Raw genomic sequence first — 18,804 nt, 5'->3', positions numbered from 1 at the left:
CAGAGTTAGAATGGGAATTCTCCCCACCGCGCGCTAAGGTGCACTCAGCAAACAGGTCCTTCCACCCAGGGCAGAGCCGCTACGGCTGCATCACCCCGACAATGTCTCCCCAGAGTCACCTGACTTACAACTGCATGCTCTGCCTTCCCGGCCCCTCTGCCGCCTTCCAACCTGAAATGGGTTTCTCTTTAGCACTGGCACCTCCACAGGGGCACCTAAAGTCTCCCTTCTGCTCTCTGCTTGGCCTGGCCTCACCAGGCATTCTGAGGAGGCCCGCACTCCCCCAGCAGGGCAGGGCAGGAAGGAACCCACGTGATTTGGGCAGCTGCCAGGCTAGTCAGCAGAGGCCCAGTGCTGCAGGTCCACTGGCCAGCCTCCTTGCCCCTGCGCCCTGCACCCTGCGTGGCCAGGACATCCTGCCTGGCTCCAGTGCGCCCTGACTCGCTCCCTGCTTCCACGGCAACCCCAGAGAGCAGCTGGAGGGCAGGGCCAGGACCTGGGCATCCCCCTGAGAGGGCAGGTGAGTGACAGAGGGAGCAGAGGGCCTGGGCTCTGGAGGGGCCGAGGGGCTGTGTGCAGCCCTGCTGGTGTGCAAAAACCCCACAGCTTCAGGCCCTGTCCAGGCTGGCGAGGGGGTGGGCACTGCTCACCGACCCCAAGCCTTGGCTTCTCCAGCTCAGACTGCTCTGGATGGGAGGGAAAAGGGGGAACAACACATTTGGGACAGAATAGCTGGTTTTATTCAGAAGCTTCACAGGCGTGTGCAGTGCAAACCGGACCAAGGCTGTGGGAGTTCGGAGGAGACTAAGGCTGGGCCCCCACCCAGGGTCCCAAGGTTGGTGGGGAAACCTCTCCTCCCTGGGTGCAGGAACTGTCTGAGAGAGTCCCATGACCTCTGTGGGGAGGAGGGGCCTGGCCTTCCTCTGAGCCTCCAGACACCTCGGTTTGACTGGGATCATCTGCAGTCCGGCTCTCTGGGCCCACCCACCGTGTCATAGGGCTGTGGGGAGGGTCTGTGGGCGTGTGTGGGTGTTATTGCCCCCGTCCCAAGCCCCGAACCAGAGCTGAATATTCTTAGAAACACCCCAAGAGTCACGAGCTCACGAGGGGCCCTACTAGGCACTGAGACCCCCATGCTCCTCTCTCCTGTGCTGGGATGGTTTTCTTGCTCACGCCTTTCTGTGGGGCTGGAGTGATAACGGGGACAAGGCCCCCACAGGTACAGAGGCCAGCACCGCCCACAGCCAGACGGCCAGGCCCGCAGGCTGTGGGCAGCTGAGCAGCAGCGCTGGCACCCTGGTCAGGGCTCCCTGCCTGCCAGGCCTGGCTCCGTCCTGGGACCCCCACCGGCTGCCACTGCTGCTTAGACTCAGCGGACCTCAACAAGAACACAGTTTCCTGGGAAGGCCCTGGTGGACTCTCCAGAGCTGTGCTCCTCAGAATCTGAGCACCAGTCACTTCTGGACCTCACTCAGCCTCAGGGTCCCCCCAGAGCCTAGGGCCAATGGTGGAGCCTACAGCAGTGAGTGAGAGTCATCGTAAAGGAGTTACACAGGGCCTCGCACACAGCCGGGCCTCGGGTCTTACTGACTGCAACCTCGTGACTCTGAAAAGCTAAAGCCAGCTGAGTGCGTGAGACCTGGTGGGCCTGGTGGGTGAAGAGGCCCAGACTCCTGCAGGGTAACGGGAACAGTGTCCTCGGGCCTTCCATGAGAGTGCAGGGGCAGCTTGGGTGCTCCAGTCTGAATCTAGGGCTGTTCTTTCCTGAGTGACCAGGGGAGGTTGGCCTCTCCCCACCCCTCCCCCCTGCCCGCTACACCCTCCCCATTACTGCTCTTCTTAACCCTGACACCCTAACATACAGGGCGGGAACGGCCTGGGCATCAGGGTGCATATGGGGAGACAGGAGGGCAGCCTTCCCAGCTGGCAGCTGCCCGTCGGCCCTTATCCCTCGTCCCCCCTGCGGAGACCAGAGCTTGGCCTCAGGTGCAGGGCAGAGCCCGTGCAAGGGGTGGGCACATTGAGCAGGAACTTCCCCGGGAGCTGGGCGAGCAGAGACAGCACAGGCGGGCCGGGGCCTGGCAGCTGGCTGCAGACTCTGCCCACGAGGTGCCCGGGGTGCCTGCAGGGAGGAGGGCGCCCTTCGGGTGGGAAGTGCTGATTGCTGTTGCCAGGGCAAGTCAGTCCCACAGACGGCTCGCTCCTGCAGGCCAGCTCTGGGCTCTGGGACAGCGGGGGGGACGCAGCCACCAAGGCTCACTGCGGAGGGCACCGCAGCTGGCCCCTCTGCCCTTGCTCGGCAGCGTGCCCTCACCGCCCTTGGCAAGTGCCTCACACGTGGCACACCTGGGCCCCTGCGCTGTGGTCCGGGTGCCTGACGAGAACTTGGTCTGGCTGTCCAGTTTCCGGGTGGTCAGGCGGGTAGCTGCACACAATCACTATTGTCCCTGTGCACCTGAGAGGCTGGGCCAAGAGTTGGTGAGTCCATGTCCTCACCCGGGAGGAGCCTCCACCCTGGTTTCCCAAACCGAACTCGAATCGTTAAAAAGTGAAGAGGACAGCTCACTGAAAATCAGCCTGACAGGCAGCCCAGCTGCTGCCCGCATGCTAACCTCCCAGCCGGCCCTTCCCCGGGATGACATTAAACGCCTGGGGCCCGACAGCCTCAGCCAGTACCTGCGATCATCTGTGCAGGCCTGGGGCACCGTCATGTTTGTTCAGGGGCCTCGTGACTAGGAGTTATCCACGCAGAAGTGGAACAAGGCTCAGAGGGAGGGGTCTGCCAGAGACACACACCGCAGGAGGGCATCCCCACCCCAAGGGCGAGGCGGGCAGAGACGTGGGTCTCTGTGGTCCAACCCTTTTTCCACCCCCAAGTTCCTTTGACTGCTGTGGGCAGAACCAGGGATCCTGGCCCAGAGCAGGGCCCCGGGAAGGGAGCATCCTGGCCTAGAGCAGGGCCCTGGGGAGGGAGCATCCTGGCCCAGAGCAGGGCCCTGGGGAGGGAGCATCCTGGCCCAGAGCAGGGCCCTGGGGAGGGAGCATCCTGGCCCAGAGCAGGGCCCTGGGGAGGGAGCATCCTGGCCCAGAGCAGGGCCCTGGGGAGGGAGCATCCTGGCCCAGATCAGGGCCCTGGGGAGAGACTAGAGCCCGGTGTGGGGAAGGGCCGCTGTGCTGCAGGCTGTGCCTTCCCTGTCCGGCGGCTGTCCCTTCACCACACTGCAAGTGTCCCCCTCAGGGTGCTGGTCTGTGGGGAGCCAAAGTGGGGTGGTGACACCCCCAGATGCAGTGACTCTTGTTTTGTGAATTTTACATGCTGAAGTCAAACATACCCTCCAGCTGACTTGAGACTATTTCTAGAATATTTTTCAGAGATAGGCTTTAAAAAGCTCCGAGCCTCGCCTTGCCTAATTCACTTAGAGGGAAAGTCCTCTGTGCTGCGGTCCATGTAGCCGTGGACCATCCGGGAACCTGCTGCCCTGGGAGGCATGCCCGGGCCGACTTTCCCTGCACCACATCAGAGGGGCCCAACTCGAAATCTGGAAATGCCCTGTCCCCTCCCCTCCTCGCCCTGCACCTGCTGAGCACCAGAGGAGAGGGTTCCCGGTGACCTCTGACCATGATACGCCAGGCCTGCCCCTGGGGAGCCACGTCAGAGGCGCCTATTCTCACGTCCATATTGCCACGCTCCATCTCTTCTAAGCAGACCATGGTGGACCCATCTTGGACTCAAGCTGTGTACCAGACCCTCCGAGACTGCACTAAGCACAATCAGTTTCCCATAGAGGCAGACGGGGCGGTCTCCCTCTGCCTGTCAGTTTCCCAGCATCCTCAGCATGTTTCCACCCCAGCCTTGCTCTAGACCAGCTCAGCTTCCCGTGACTGCCTGGGCCTCTCCCGTGCCCCTTCCAGGCAGGGAGCCCTCACCACCAGAGCCCGGATACTCCTGGCCCAGCACGCTCCCTGCCCCCACGCGCTCCATCTCCTGGGCTTCAGTTGTCTGTGCCATTTTCATAGACAGCAGTAACCACCCTTAGTGGGGGCAGGACCCAAAGGAGAGGAAACAGCCTTGGCAAGAAGACGCCCTCTGAGAAGCCTCTAGGACATCAGTTCAAACGCTGAGACTGATGAGTCACTGATTAGACCCCAAGAAAGCTAGGCTTGCTGAAGGGAAGTGAATGGCACCCTTCTGTTTGGTCTTTCTCCCTCTGGGTTTACATTTCTCAAATGAGGAGGCCTGCAATTTTGACTTTTCCTCTTAGAGGAGAGGGAGACTGACAACTCCTCAGCTGATGGTCACGCTGTTTCATCCATTCTGAAAATAGACTTGCAGTGAGTTCTTCTTTTATTTCTTTTGAAAAATAATGAAAAATAAAAATGAATAAGCCCCAGTCATCCATCAAATAATAGCGTTTTGTTAAAAAAAAATAAAGAAAGAAAGAAAAAGAAAAGAAAGGAAGAAAAGGAAAGAAAGAAAAAAAAAGAAGCAGAAAACCTTATGCCCTTGGAGAGTATCCAGGGTAAGATTAGTGTAAACGTTTTCTTATCCAGAATCTAAAATTATAAATGCAGACTTTGAATGTCCTCACATACCTCACTGTTTCTCTGACGATCAATGTTTTATCTTTGAACATACTGAGGGGGCAGTGTGAAATATTTAAGAAAGTCTTCTTCACAATTTTAAAGCACAGTCCAGGGAATATTTTAATTGGCAACTATGAGGGCTCTAAAGAAATTTTCTTTGTAAATAATATCTGATTGCTGCACAGGAAATATCACTCTTCATAATTAACCTCTTGTACAGCAAAAGGAAAGTGCATTTCTCCACAGACCAAGGTCTATTTTCATCTCCACAGTGAATACGTTGAATGATCTGTGGCACTGAACAGGGTACTTCTCAGAATTATGAGGCAAAACTGAGTCTGTTAGCTGGTTTTAAAGTACTCTCACTAAAAGCAGACAAATTGGGCCCCTTCTCTGATGTTCCTCATTAAACAGGCTTAATGAAGACTTGCTGAAGTCACACAGTGGCTTCAGACTTTCAGTGGCCCATACCAGAACTTCCAGTTATCCAGACAAAATCTTCCCCAGAGCCTCAGTCACTGGGGCAGAACAGATCTGGGGGTAGCAGCAGTGTCCTCAGGCCCAGGGACCCTGTGACCTGCTGCAGAATAGTGAGCTGAGGGCTCAAAGGAGAGCTGGCTGTGTACCAGGGAATAGAGTAGTTGTTTTCATGGACCCTAACAGGAACTAATGTGACATCTCTGAATGTGAAGAAGTGCACATACATTACTGAGATGGAAGGATTGGAAAAGAGAGTGAAGACAGAGTGGAAGCCATGGGATGGTCAGGAGGGTTCTTTGTGAGGGTAAGCAGAGCTTTTCAGTGTACTCAGTGAGCATGGCACTGGGAGGTGAGGTCCTACCTGGTATTGTAATGTCTCTAGTTTTATACCCAGTAGTAATGTCCACATCAGTTTGAGCCATGAACTCTGCATAATATCTCTATTATAGTGCTTTAAATGTATTTATTTATTCCACAAGCAAAAATTAGAGAAACGGCATCCACAACTTTTTTTTTTTTTGTAGAGGTTTTTGCTATAGGGCATGTGCACGCATCAGAAAGAGAGAGACAGAGAGACAGAAAGCAAGAAATCACCCCCCAGGGGGGATGGCCATGCCACAATCCCTTCTCCTCCATTCTCCTCTCAAGATCTTGGGCATGCATGCACATGGTGTGAGTGTAAGCCACCGGGTCCAGGACTCGAACCACAGTTGACTACATGGGAGTTCAGTGACATAGCCATTACACTAACTGCTGGTCCCCACAACTACTCTTTAAACAGCTATCTACCTCCCCAGCTTCAGACAACCCTGGTTCACGGGCACACATGTGCCCAATGTACTCAGAGAGGTCTGTAGACACAAGCCCAGAAACCTCCCATGTAGGTCAGCCTTACAGAGCATTGCATTTTACCACTGCGCCACTGTCCAGCCTCCTGTGTAACAACTGTGAATGAAAAGCCGATCAGAGTGTCTGTTATGCTTTGATCAGTGCCACTGTGGCCATCAATGCCCTGTCTCACACCACCTCATAAATATCCAGACCAGGACTGCCTATGACTTGCCCCCCTATCCAGATGAGTGAGCTACCCCCCAGGGCTTGGCTATCAGAAGGACCTGAGGTCCAGCAGCCTCAGCAAGCTCTCATGTACACAATTGCAGGTGCTGAGCAGCAGGATTAGGTCAGGACCTGGGAACCTGCATCTCTAACAAGCTCCAGCAATGCTGTGGTCCACAGACCATACTGAGTAGCAAGGTTTAAGGTTCTGCTTATCTGGCTTCTGACACTTGGGTTTTTCTTCCTCTGTCCTTTTGGTATTGATGAGGATCAGGCTTGATGAATTTTTAGAAGGGCATAAGATCATCTGAGGTCTGACTTCTTGGTTAGGGACCCCCTGGACACACAGCATCGCGGCGTTCATGGTGGGGCTCGGGGGCTGGTACTCAGTTTCTCAGGCTGAGGCCCAGTTGTCAGCATTGCTAGCTGAAAGTCTCCACCGGGCACCTCCCACCACCAACTTCCTCACAAAGCATAGCTTGCCGCCTGCTTCTTCCGTGGTGTTTGGCTCTCCCCTTACCCGGCATCACTGTTGCCTCCCGGGGGAGGCAATAAGCATCATGCTTGTGTGACCTCCTAGGAACCACCCACTGCATGAAAAACCTGAACACCCCCAAGTCTGGAAGACAGTAAAACCTTTTTGGCGATGCGGAGTCTCCCTGCTTTTCCTACCTGGCAAGTCAGTCTTCAGGTGCCCCTGCCCAAGTGGAACCTTTACTACTCAGTGCAGGAGGTCATGGGGGTGCACATGGGGTCCTGGGGGTGCACATGGGGTCCTGGGGGGTGCAGAGGGGGCCCCGGGGTGCTCAGGGGGTCCTGGGAATACACAGGGGGTCCTGGGGTGCACAGGAGGTCCTGAGGGTGCACAGGGGGTCCTGGGGGTGCACAAGGGGCCCTGGGGGTGCACAGGAGGCTCTGAGCACACCGAACCGGACATGGGGTTTCCCTTTCTGTTCTGTTCTCTGAGTCCCCAGGGTGAGCTCTGAGACAAGGAGCCTCAGGGACAGTCGGTTCCCGAGAGACATCTTGGTATTCCCAACTCAGGCAGCGAGGGGAGTGTGTCACTTGATGGTAAAATCACAGGACATTTATCTCATAGCAGAAAGGGAGTGAGGAGAGAGTGTGAAAAGCAGGTCCCTTTTAAAATTCGAGTGTGGAGGGCCAGCACCATGGCCTAGTAGTTAAGGGAGCTGGATCCCACCTGGGAAAACACATGGTTCAAGTCTTGGACCCAGTAGCCTAAAAAGCAGGTCAGTGGTATGTGTGAGTGCATGTGTCCCAAATCCCCGAAGAACAGCAATATGGAAGAGAAGGGATTGCAGCATGGCCACACCCCACTGGAGGTGCCCCACCTCTGTTAAATACACGCACCCTCTAGAAAATGTCATTTTTTTAAAAATTTGAGTGGGGAGATTTTGCACAAAGAATCGATTAAATTCATCAAATTACCCAAGTTTCCAGACCATTTGCCTGGTTAGGAAACTACTTAACCCACAGACAGACGGACGCCCTGCGCGGTCACCTAGCAACCTGCTGCTTTCTGTCCTGCCTCCCCTTTGTACGTTGTCGCCATCGTAGGCTTCCTGAGACTGATGGCTGTCACCCTGTGGTCTTGTAGGTGCCCCTGACGAGGAGCAGAGATGGGGAAGAAACTGGATCTGTCCAAGCTCACCGATGAAGAGGCGAAGCACGTCTGGGAAGTGGTCCAGCGGGACTTCGATCTTAGGAGAAAAGAAGAAGAAAGACTAGAGTAAGTGAGTCACACTGAGCCTGCTGAGCCCCCAGAGCCCTGCGACCTGGGGTCTGCCCGAGGGGCCATGGCCTCGGGCGTTCTGGGTGCTAACAGTCAGGTGATGCGCCGGACGGGAAGGAGTGGTCTGGGGAAAAGGTCTGCTTTCTGGTCTTGGTTGGCTCTTAATAGAGAAGGGAACCTCAGGGCCAGCAGGTGGCATGGTAGTTAAGGCCCTGGACTCCCACATGACTGATATCAATTCGAATCCTGGACCAGGTGACTTGCTTTCTCACTTTCTCTCTCTCTGCTCTGTCTCTCTGCGTCTCTCTGGTGAGCACATGTGCCCTACAGCAAAATTTTGAAATAGTAATAATAATAATAAATTAAATTAAATATATAATTCTTTTTTTAAAATAAATTAAATGAAATGAGGGACCTGACTTTCTAAACTGGAAAGTTGTTCTCTGAAGAGTTTTATATCACCGTGGGCCAGCTTCCAGCATGACAGCCCGAAACCGGCTGCTGCATGGACACATGCTTAAAGAAGAAAGAGAACTAGAGTGAGAAACATGGCGGCCTCGAGGCCATTCTGAAACACCATTGATGCTGGCGTTGAAGGGCCTCGGGACAAAGGCCGGCCTTCCACCTTCTTCTCAGCAGTGCATCGACCTCTCAGCAGCAGACAGGAGGGTGCTCTCCACACGCCTCATGACGCGGAAGGAGCCCGGTGGTGCTCGCCGCCTTCATGGCCACAGCCATGTGCAGTGTAAGGGAAGACGAGGCTTATAGAGAAGAGCGAGGAGGGCCCAGCTATACCCTCGGTTACCAGGACGAAAAGGGGATGTCTGTCCGAGGTTGGACGGGCCCTGTCTGGACAGAGACCCTTGCAGGAATACTCGCTTCACATGGCTGTGGTTCTGGCGACTTCTGCAGCAGTTCTCGGTGTCAGGTGCACAACCTGAGAATCACCCGTCCCCAGCTCCGTTTAGTCAGGCTTAGCACAAGGTGACGCCAACAGCTTCGTTTGATTCTGACAGCATCCAGTGTTAGGTGGCCCCCGTCCTCACCATGGTGACTCCAGCAGCTCCCTGGCCGCCCCCACTGCCTGAGCAGAAGCCGCTCCTCATATTATCACCTCCTCCCGCGGCTTTCTCCCCCAGACCTCTAACATTCGTTTACCTCCTGGGCCGGTCTGGTCTTCTCCGGGCCTGGCGAGAAGGAAGCATTGGGCAGATTCGAAGAGGTGACTGAAGTAGCCTCAAGGACTGTTCCAGGAGGAGGAGCACCATGACGGCGGGAAGAAGCTGGTGCATTCTGGGAGTAGCCCAGGGCCCTACCTTGGAAGGACGCCACCATTCTCAGCGTGCGTCAGCTGTACACGCGTGGACCCAGGGCCGGCTTGCCAGGAGCAGAGCTGCCCAGGGCCAGCACGCTGCCAGCTGGCTCCCCAAGAACCCAGTTCAGAAGAACCGAGCGAAGCACGGGCTGCTTTCAGGGCTCACGGCATGAACAGGGGGATGCGTCCAACGGTTGCGTGTTGTGTTGTGCTCAGACGTGTGCTTCAGTCTCTGTGGCAGGGACCAGGCAGCTCTGCCGGTGACACCTGTACCTTTTCCAAGAGGGTCAGACCTGCATCTTTGATTTCTCCTCTGTCAACGCCAGAGCCGCCTGTGCTGGCCAGATCCCCGATGTGCCAGAAGAACGAAGCCATGTAACTGTGAGACCTGTGTGGCCAGTACCCTGTCCCCACGACACCTCGGCCTCTGCTCCCTGGTCAGGCCCACCCTCCTCCAGGCTGCGCTGAAGACACTCGGTCATGGAGACCTGCAGCGAAGGACCCCGTCCGTGGGGAATCTCTCCTGGGCTGACTTAAGAGCATACCCATCCTCTGAGCCAGCAGGTCCTCTGCTAAAAGTCATCCCAAGGAAAGAATCAGGCAACGGTCGTAAGAAGGAAGAAACAGGGCTGCAAATGGAGTAGCAGCTAAGGCACTGGACTCCCACATGGCTGACCACAGTTCAAGTCCCGGACCTGGTAGCTTGAAAATTACAACAGGCATGTATGCATGCGTGCCCAAAATCCTGAGAGGAGGATGGATGAGAAGAGATTTAGAGGGTGATTTCTCACTTTCTCTCTCTATCTCTCTCTCTCTCCAGTGAATGTGTAGCAAAAATTTCTCTCTCTTTAAAAAAAATAAAAATGGTGGGGAGGGGAAGAACTAGAGAGACACCAATGTCCCCAGTCCCAAGCTTTGGTTAAATGCCAAATTTAACAGTAGGTCTGACAAAAGATTACTCAGCACCATTAAAAATAATGCCATAGAACGGCTTGATATGAACAGCTCATGAGCAGAGATCAGAAAACGCAGCTTTATCTCATTTTATGTTTTAGACCATACATGAAGAAAATCTAATAGTAATCTCAGACTCAATGTCCACTGAGCCCTTCTGGGTGTCATTCTCTGCACCTGTGTGGGTTTTTTCCTGGTTTTGTTTTGTTTTATTTTGATTTTGTCTAGTTTATTTATTTCTTCCATCAGAAAGATACAGAAAAAGAGGAAAGAAAGAGAGTTGGGCACCCCAGTAGGGCCCTCACTCCACGGGCAGTCTCCAGTCCCATCCGGCCTGGATCCCAGGCCACGCTTTCCCAGCATGCTCAGGGAGGCCCCAGGACACGAACCCAGGACCTTTCCTTGGGGCGTAGTTGTTACCACTGCACCACTGCCTGGCTGCCCCAGCACCCCAAGGGGCGTTCTCTGCATCGTCTGCATCTCCTTTGCTGAATTCTCAACTTCTTACATATTCACTTCTGGGGGGTCCAGAGCCCTCACCTCAGCTTCTCCCTTCTAGAGACACTCACTGCTCAAGTGACCATGCCTAGCCCTGTGTTTTGTTCCGTTCTTTGTTTTATTTTTAAAGGAAGATTTTTGTAATAGGTCATATGCACTCACCAGAGAGACAGAGAGAAACAGAGAGAGAGAACGAGAAATCACCCTCCGGGGGGTGGCCATGTCACAGTCCCTTCTCCTCCACCTGCCCCTCAGAACTTGGGGCACACACACGCCTAGCATGAGTTTAAAGCTGCCAGGTCCAGGACTCTCCCCACGGCCAGCCATGTGGGCGTCCAGCACCTTAACCACTACGCCACCTGCTGGCCTCAGCCCCGTGTTTTAAGTGCCCGCTGGGCCAGCGCCATGCAGGCAAGGGTTTTCTGCCAAGCGATGGCAGCCACGAGCCGTCCACACTGGCAGCGTGGCCCATGCAGTCCAGGAGCCACATTCTAAGTGTTACTGTCTCTTACTACGCACTGTAGTAGGCTGTGTGGCTGGCGGCTAGACGGTGCAGGCCCAGGGACGGAGTCCGTTCACGGTGAGGCCTCTCCCCTGAATATCTGACTGATAGATGCCTGCTCAGCACCCTGGCTGGGCCATCCGGTCGGCCTCCGACTCCAAGTCCAATGCAGATATCCTGATGCCCCTTCACCGCCCAGGCCCCCCCTCATCCTGTCATCTCAGCAGTCGCCATGGTCAAGGTCCCGAGAGCCGGCCTGTCCCCCCTTTCCTCTCAGCCACGCTCCATGTAACAGGACATCCCATTCCTTGACCATCAAAATGCCTTGAATGCAACTGCTGCTCACCACCCCGGTGCCAGCCCCATCACCCCACACTGCCCTTTCCTAGTCATTCCCCCCTGCCCTCTCGTCTCCCTCCTGTCCTCACTGCCCTGCTGTCTGTTCTCCTACGGCCCGAGTCACCTCTCACCCACAGGACCCCGTCGTGTCCTACCCTGCTCACGTAATCCCTCGGGAATTGCCACGGCGTTTATGCTCGCTGTGGCACGTGGGACCTCACCCCTGCCCACTGCGTGGTCTCTCCAGAGCGCTCGGCCGACCACGGACGACATTCCTCCCTGGCATCAGCCTCCCCGCAGGCGCTCTTGTGCGAGCTGCCGCCCTCGCCACCCCGACCACGCAGCTGTTCTGGCGCTGTCCTTGAACCCACCCTAGCCAAGGTCAGGTGGGGCTCACCAGCCTCAGATTACCCTGTGATGTGGCCGAGTTTACTCCCGTTAGAGCTGAGGAGACAGGACGAGGCCGGGTGCCCAGCCGACCGTGACCCATGTCTGGGCGGGGGCGTCCTGCTGGGTTCAATTTGAAGTGCGGTTCTTCTCCGCTTCCTCCCCCGGCAGAACTCCTCACAAGTAAGAGAAGGAACAATTTCACTTTTACGTATTAATTTGTATTGTAACTTCTAATTTACATATAGTAGCTTTATAGACTTGAGGGGAGCAACAATTTCTTAGTGTCAAATATCCAATGTGTGGGGGTCAGATGGAAGTCCCACGGTAAAGCACTACAGTCTGCAAGGGTGACCTGCGTGAGAAGGTCCCGGGTTCGTGTCCTGAGACCCTGAGTTCACTGAGCCTCGCTGGCCCTTGACCCTTGGCTGGCTGAAGCCGAGCTGGGCCGAGCGTCCGGACCTGCTGGGCTCTCTCTCTCTCTCTCCCCCTTTCTCTTTGTCTCTCTTGCTTATGGAAGAAATAACTAAACTTCAATATATATTAATATAACTACATATAATGCACATAATAATGTGTATTTATGTTTATCATATATAATTGGGTTGTCAGAAAAGTCCTGACACATTTTTGCATAGAAAAAATACATCATGACATTCCCAACAGCCCAATGTGTACACGTATGTATATATTACATATATGTTACTGTATATAGCATACATGTTTATATACACACGCAGTCTGTGTTCAGACTTGCCACGTCTCCACGCAGGTCTGTCCATCCCTTACAGTCGATTGCTGTGTCTTTTAGGTGTCCTAATCTGTAAGATCTTTTTTCTTCTCTTTTTCCTCTAAGGTGTATTTGTAGAAGAAAGCTGGTTGTTTGATTTTATAGAAGTTCCGTGTGCGTTGGCCGGTTACAACCCCGTGATGTTTGCATCAGAGTTTCTTTGACCCTTGTCTTCCGTCTAGGCAGAGAGTGAGTTCCACAGAAGTGTTTCTCGAAGTGCCCCTCACTGCCCGTGTTCCACACTAATCCACGCCGCTGGGGCGTGCAGAAGGTTTTAAGTACAGAACGAACCCTACGTGTCATTTTTTTTCGTCTTAGGCAGAACAAAAAGTAAACCTTCTTGAAAGAACAGCCAATCAATAGTCCTCCCCAAAGAAGTCCAGAACACCTGGGTGCCCACCTGTCCTGGGCCTGATCCACCTGGGCTGAGCAAAGGGAGCTGGACTCAGCCCTGACTTTCTAGAACTTCCTAGAGCCTTCCTTCCTTGATCCCCCCACCTGCCTTTGATGGTGTTTATTTAAAGCCCTCTTGGCAGCTGCTTTCTGCATTAGGGGTGAGCCCCCGGCTGTGGTGATGGTGCTAGACAGTCTGGACATTGTCGAAGGTCAAGAAGGACGTGGCACATATGGCCTGACTTGGGTGACTCACGCCCTTGGGGAGAAACTGAAGCTCACCTACAGGAACACCCTGTTCTAAAGGGCACAGCCCACAAGTCAAACAGCAGGCCTGCTCACCCTACCCCCGAAAGACAAACAGGGCGAGGTGGCTTCGCCGTCTCTGCAAACAGACGAGATCCCTCAGGTGATCTGCGTAGGCTCACCCAGGGCGAGGTGTGGGCAAACCACAGCTGGCCTTGAAAACAGCCAAGATAGTCACCAATGTGAAGTCCGCTTAGCTGGGCCACTCAGCCCCACAGAGGGCCAAGGCCACGGCTGAGCAGCGGGCGGAAACAGGAAGCCAGCTGCTGGGTAGCGCTGGAGATGCGCGTGGGCAAAGATCCTTGTCGAGATCTCCCTGGTCTCCCTCTCAGTGGCCCTCCCTACGCGCGGCTTCCTCTTTGTCATGCGCATCACCATCTTGGCCTCACACTTTGGAGAACCTCTAAGAACTTGAGCAAGTTCCCATTCCTGCAGTGCGTTTGTGTCGCTGGAACTTCAGACCCACGCAACTGCTCTTTGGCTGCCTGTACATTCAATACGTAACAGCCCCACCCCAGCTCCGGGCAGGGGAGAGGGTGGGAGGAGCTCTTCCCGGTAGCAGCCCTCCGCGTTCCTCACTTGTGTCCCCGGCGAACTCCCTGACTATGAGCCAGCAAACTCAGGCGCGTGTCCTCTGAGGTCTGCAAGAGCTCCAGCTGACCCTGAGCCTACGGGCAGGCCGGCCCGAACTTACCGTGGCTGGCCTGGGCTCCAAGGCCTGGGCTCGCCCACCAGCCTACCAGAAGGCTGAGTATGGGAGTGACCTTGGTGGGGTCATTTGAGCCTGGGTTTAGGGTGACTGACCTGAGTGACACGGACCTCTGGGGGCCCCAAAGTGCACCGCCAATGGCTGCCGTGTAGGCCGCTTTAACAGCCGTGTGCGGAGGACTCACTGGCCTGTCCAGAACACTGCAGGCACTGCCCACTCCAGCTTCGTCTTCCCGCCCTGGGTTTCGGGACCCTGGGGTGAAGAGGGGCCGGGACACGCCGGGAACCTCCTTTCCCCCCGGGGGTTCGCACTACTCAAGGGGTGGCGGAGTCTCCGGCTTGTGCCTCACTCACGCTTTATGCTTTAAATGACCCGGCGTTCCACACACTGCTCTGAACGGCTTCTTTCCCGGCCTGTGTTTGAAGTGACACTCAGCCCTCAACCCGCGGGACCCACTGTCTCCAAGGCTCATCCGAACCCAACTGGCACCCAGCCTCGTGGTGCAGTTCGTGGTGAACCGGGTCGCAGTGCCGGGAGCCGCGCGGCTGACCACAGATTAGGGTCCCGGCTTGCCTTGAAAACACACCAGGTGTGTGCAGGTGCCCCAGGCCCTGCGGAGCCGGAGGGCCAGAGAAAGAGGATCCCCGCGTGGTCTCTCTGCTCCCGCCCCTCCCTCTCTCACCCTCTCCTATGTCCACGTGCATGAACTCTTCAACATGACAAAATTGGTGGGGACAGCCAGGTGGGGAGATGTTCGAGGCAGCTGGATCCCACATGGCCGACGAGGCAGGTCAAGTCCAGCCCGGCCGCTTAGGAAACATGCCACACACATGTGTGTGCCCAAAACCCCCAAAGGAGGGCGAAATGGAGGAGAAAAGATTGCAATGTGCCCGGTCCCCGTGGGGGCCAGGTGCTTCCTCACTTTCTCTCTCTCCAGCGAGTACAGATGCCCCCTAAAAATATATATGTCATTTTAACGTCATGGGTCGGAGGACTCCAGCCGTGTTCTTTGTGTGTAGGGACCTCCCACCTCTGTCACCGAAGTCTTCTGTACTGACGGGCGAGTGAGAGTCGAGGAGAAACTGAGTCTATTCCTGCCTTTGCAGACTCGAACTTGGGGAGACGATCCTGGGTTACCTGGGTGGGCCCAGGGCCATCACGGAGACCTGCTGAGTGGGAGGAAGCGGAGGCGGGTAAGCAGGGGAGTCAGAACTGTGCGAAGAGGGAACCTGCCACTGAGCGCTCAGAAGGTGGAGGAAGGCCAGGAGCCTTCTAGAAGTTGGGAAGTGTGGAGGGCAGATTCTTCTGGATTGTCCAAAGGGCCAAGTCCTGCCAACACCTTGATGTTAGCACAGCAAACCCTGTGTGGGACCCCTGACCGCCAGAACAGAAAACAAGAAATCTGTTGTTACAGGCCAGGGGCTTTGTAGAAATCTGTTACAGCAGCAGGAGACAGATCTGCCCCCACTGCTTGGAGGCTCAACCTTGCAGAGGGGCCGCAGGCCAGCCTGCCTCGCCCGCTTAGGGTCCTCTGCCCTGTCTGCCCTATCCTGCCCCACCTGCAGAGTGCCACCTGCCCTGCCACACTGGGGGTCACCTGCCTCGCCCACCTGCTGGGGGCCCTCTGCCCTGCCTGTTCTGCCCAGCCCACTGGGCCCACCTGCCCTGCCCACTGTGTGTGGGGGGTCCACCTGCCCTGCCCACTGGGCCCACCTGCCCTGCTCACTGTGGGGGGAGGGGTCCTACCTGCCCTGCTCACTGGGCCCACCTTCCCCAGCTGGGCTGCAGGCTGACAGCAGTCTTGCTCCCTGGTCACTAAGTGGCTCTGTCAGCCTGTACACTGCCACCTGCCATCCAGCGACCCTTCTGACCTGGAAGTCCGACACTTTCGTCTCTCTCTCTCTGGGAGAGTTTCCTGTCTCACGCCCCACTGAGCTATGCAAAGAAAATGCAGATTTACCTCCGGCCTGACCTTACCCAGGAGTCCCCAGCCCTGCAGCGGGGAGAAAGCTTCATCTGGCAGGGTCTGCTCTCCCAGACTGTGCTCACTAAGGGCAGCGTCATCTCTCCAGGGTCCCCCTCATCACCCTGCCTTCATCCGGGCCAGTCCTGGGCCAGGCGGGAGGGGCTCGTGGCCCTCGTGGTGACAGAGACGATGGGGTCTGGACGCTACCTACTGGTGCTGGATGCAGAGCAGAGGGTCAGCCCTGCTCCCAGGAGAGGGCCCTTAGGCTCGTGTGCAAACAGTCCTGGCAGGTGTGGGCATGGACAGCAGGAGTCTGAGACCCTGACCCTGGCCGTACCCACCTGCCGTGGCCTCCTCACCCAGCCCGAGACTCTCCCCAGCCCCTGGTCACTCAGCTCTGGTCTAAGAAGGCAGGGGTGCTGGCTCCCCGTCCCTCAGCCCCGACTCAGCCATGGGGAGCACTGGCTGGGCTCGTCCCTCGCTCACTCCACCGAGCAGTGGCAGCTGTGGCCACAGCCTGAGCCTCCCATGCAGTGTCTACAGGAAGGCTGTGGTCCCGGCCCGCCTCTCTGCCTCTTCTGGACTCCACCCAAGGGGCAGAGCAAGGGCACAGGGCCTGACCCCTCACCCTGCCTCCACCCTCCTCGACCTCCCACACCCCATCTTCTAGCAGCGTCCCCCTTCCCTTCTCTGTCCTGGAAGGGTTTTCTTTACAACCTTCACCTTGTCCTCAGAGGACACAGTGCCTTCCTTGGCAGAAACGTCCCCAACTCCGTTCTGCCCCACCAGTTACAGCTCGAGATGTGAGTGTCCCCTGGGCTGCAGATCACACCCCTTCAGGTTGCTCCACCATCCTGCTCCAGGCGCTGCTCCAGGAGTCGCGCCCTCTGCTGGCCTGAGCAGTGAACAGCTTCCCTCCTCCTTCCACCTTGTCCCTCCCTTTCCCCAGGTGCTGGGAGGGAGAGAGCAAGCTTGACCTTGGAATCCGCTTTGCTCTCGAGATCCTCTTATGTTCTTCTCCTTTTTTTTTAAGAGAGAGAGAGATTTTTGCTATTGCATGTATGCACTCACCAGAGAAACAGAGAGAAAGACAGAAAGCAAGAAATCACACCCCAGGGGGAATGGCCACGCCATAATCCCCTCTCCTCCATTCTCCGCTCTGGAGTTTGGGCACGCACGCCCATGTGCCTGGTGCGATCTTAAGCCGCAGGGTTCAGGACGTGAACCGCAGTAGACTACGTGGGAGTCCAGCCACATGACCATTAGAACATCTGCTGGTCACTCCTTTTAGAGACTTAAATTACTGAGCACCTCCAACAGTGGCCACCATATCAGAAATTAAAACTAGGAGGTTACAGGTATTTATTCATTCACTGAGTTAAAATAACCCTAACCCTTACATGTTGACATAAATAGCACACAGAACCATTTCACAGTTACTGATGCAAAGCAACAATTTTAAAAAACAAAGCCCTGGCCAAGAAGAGGAGTGACTTCATTCTTTGCTCTGAAAGCCCCTTTAACGTTCAAGGTAATAAAGGAATTCCCATCTTGCTTCTGCTTTCGGTGTGCTGTAGCAGGTTGCTGGGCAGAGAAGTAGTTGAAGAAAATCTTGTCTCGTACAGGCATGCGGTTGGCAAAGGAAGATTATTTTAAAAGCCTTTTGAGGTGATTATGGACATTATATTTTGTTACGAGGTGGAAACCCAGCAATTGGCACCTCTTCACGGTGCATCGCGGTGTGGGCTCGGATGCCTTCCTTCTGCAGCGTTGAAGCCGGTTCCCAGCATGGCCCTTGGAACAGGGCAGATTTTCGCAACACTGTGCTTATCATTCTGACAGCCAGGGTTCTCCCAAGTGCGCAGACCTCCCAGAGGGTCCCAGGTGGTCACACACTTGTACACTTCATTATGCATAACTAGGGAGACCAGCAGGTGGCATGGTGGTTAAGGCGCTGGACACTCCCACATGGTCGACCATGGTTCGAGTCTTGGATCTGGTGGCTTGCTTTCTCGCTTCCCCTTTCTGTGTGTGTGTGTGTGTGTGTGTGTGTGTGTGTGTGTGTATGTGTGTGTGTGTGTGTGGTCAAATTAAAATAAATGAATGAATAAATAAAATTAAATAATTATTTTTAAAAAGAAAAATAAAGTCACTTCCACTGCTCCCTGGTGATCTCAGCAGAGACCCTGAGTGTTTGAAACTGACAAGCTTGTAGCAAAGATGAGTTTTCCAGAACTGTACTTTGTGCTTAAAAGCTTGAATTTTGTCACTGGCAATAAAGACGGTCACTTCTTGTCCTTGAAGTGACAGGCTCACTTTGTTCCTTTTTGAAAAAAATACCCGGTAAACACCAAGTCACAACCCTTGGTCTCCTCGTTCTTCAAGTGCAAATGGCATGTCATGGAAAAAGGTTGCAATTTAAACAGCTGCTGAAACGAAAATAAAAATTACGATCATAAATAATAATAATAAGATAAGCAGCCGCCCGATTCCGGCCGTCAGAACATGCGTCGTACTCAGCGTGCGGGTGCCACCTTGCCGCTTCATCACGCAGAGCACAGGGAAGGTGCGTGAGGTCAAAGCTGTCACTGCCTCACTGTTTCTTTCCTTCTGTGCTGCTGGTACAGACTGGGACCAGGGCCCTGAATCGGGGTAAAGGCTAGAAGCCCCCCCACTGCCATGGCACCTTGGTGCAGGTATCAAAAGAGAAGAGAAAGAAAAGGCAAATTTCTTTTTTTTTTTTTTTTTTTTTTTTTTTTTTGGGAGTTTTTT

The 18,804-nt window shown here is 55.1% G+C and overlaps 1 protein-coding gene across 2 annotated transcripts in view; it reads left to right on the top strand.

The window, feature by feature from the left end:
* The first annotated feature begins 361 nt into the window (after positions 1–361).
* MLPH (melanophilin) overlaps positions 362–18,804 on the top strand; it is a 52,683-nt gene continuing 34,240 nt past the window's right edge. For both annotated transcript variants that reach the window (XR_335062.3, XM_006151965.3), the window contains exons 1-2: positions 362–520; positions 7,739–7,870. Coding sequence is in view for 1 of the 2 variants with exons in the window: in XM_006151965.3 (XP_006152027.1) it covers positions 7,761–7,870 (110 nt within the window). In the remaining variant the exon portion in view is untranslated. The remainder of the gene's footprint in view (positions 521–7,738; positions 7,871–18,804) is intronic.

The sequence above is a fragment of the Tupaia chinensis genome, unplaced genomic scaffold, assembly GCF_000334495.1.
Source record: "Tupaia chinensis unplaced genomic scaffold, TupChi_1.0 Scaffold000332_1, whole genome shotgun sequence".
NCBI lineage: Eukaryota > Metazoa > Chordata > Mammalia > Scandentia > Tupaiidae > Tupaia > Tupaia belangeri.
The sequence above is the reverse complement of the archived record's forward strand: the minus strand, read 5'-3'. Positions and strand labels throughout refer to the sequence as shown.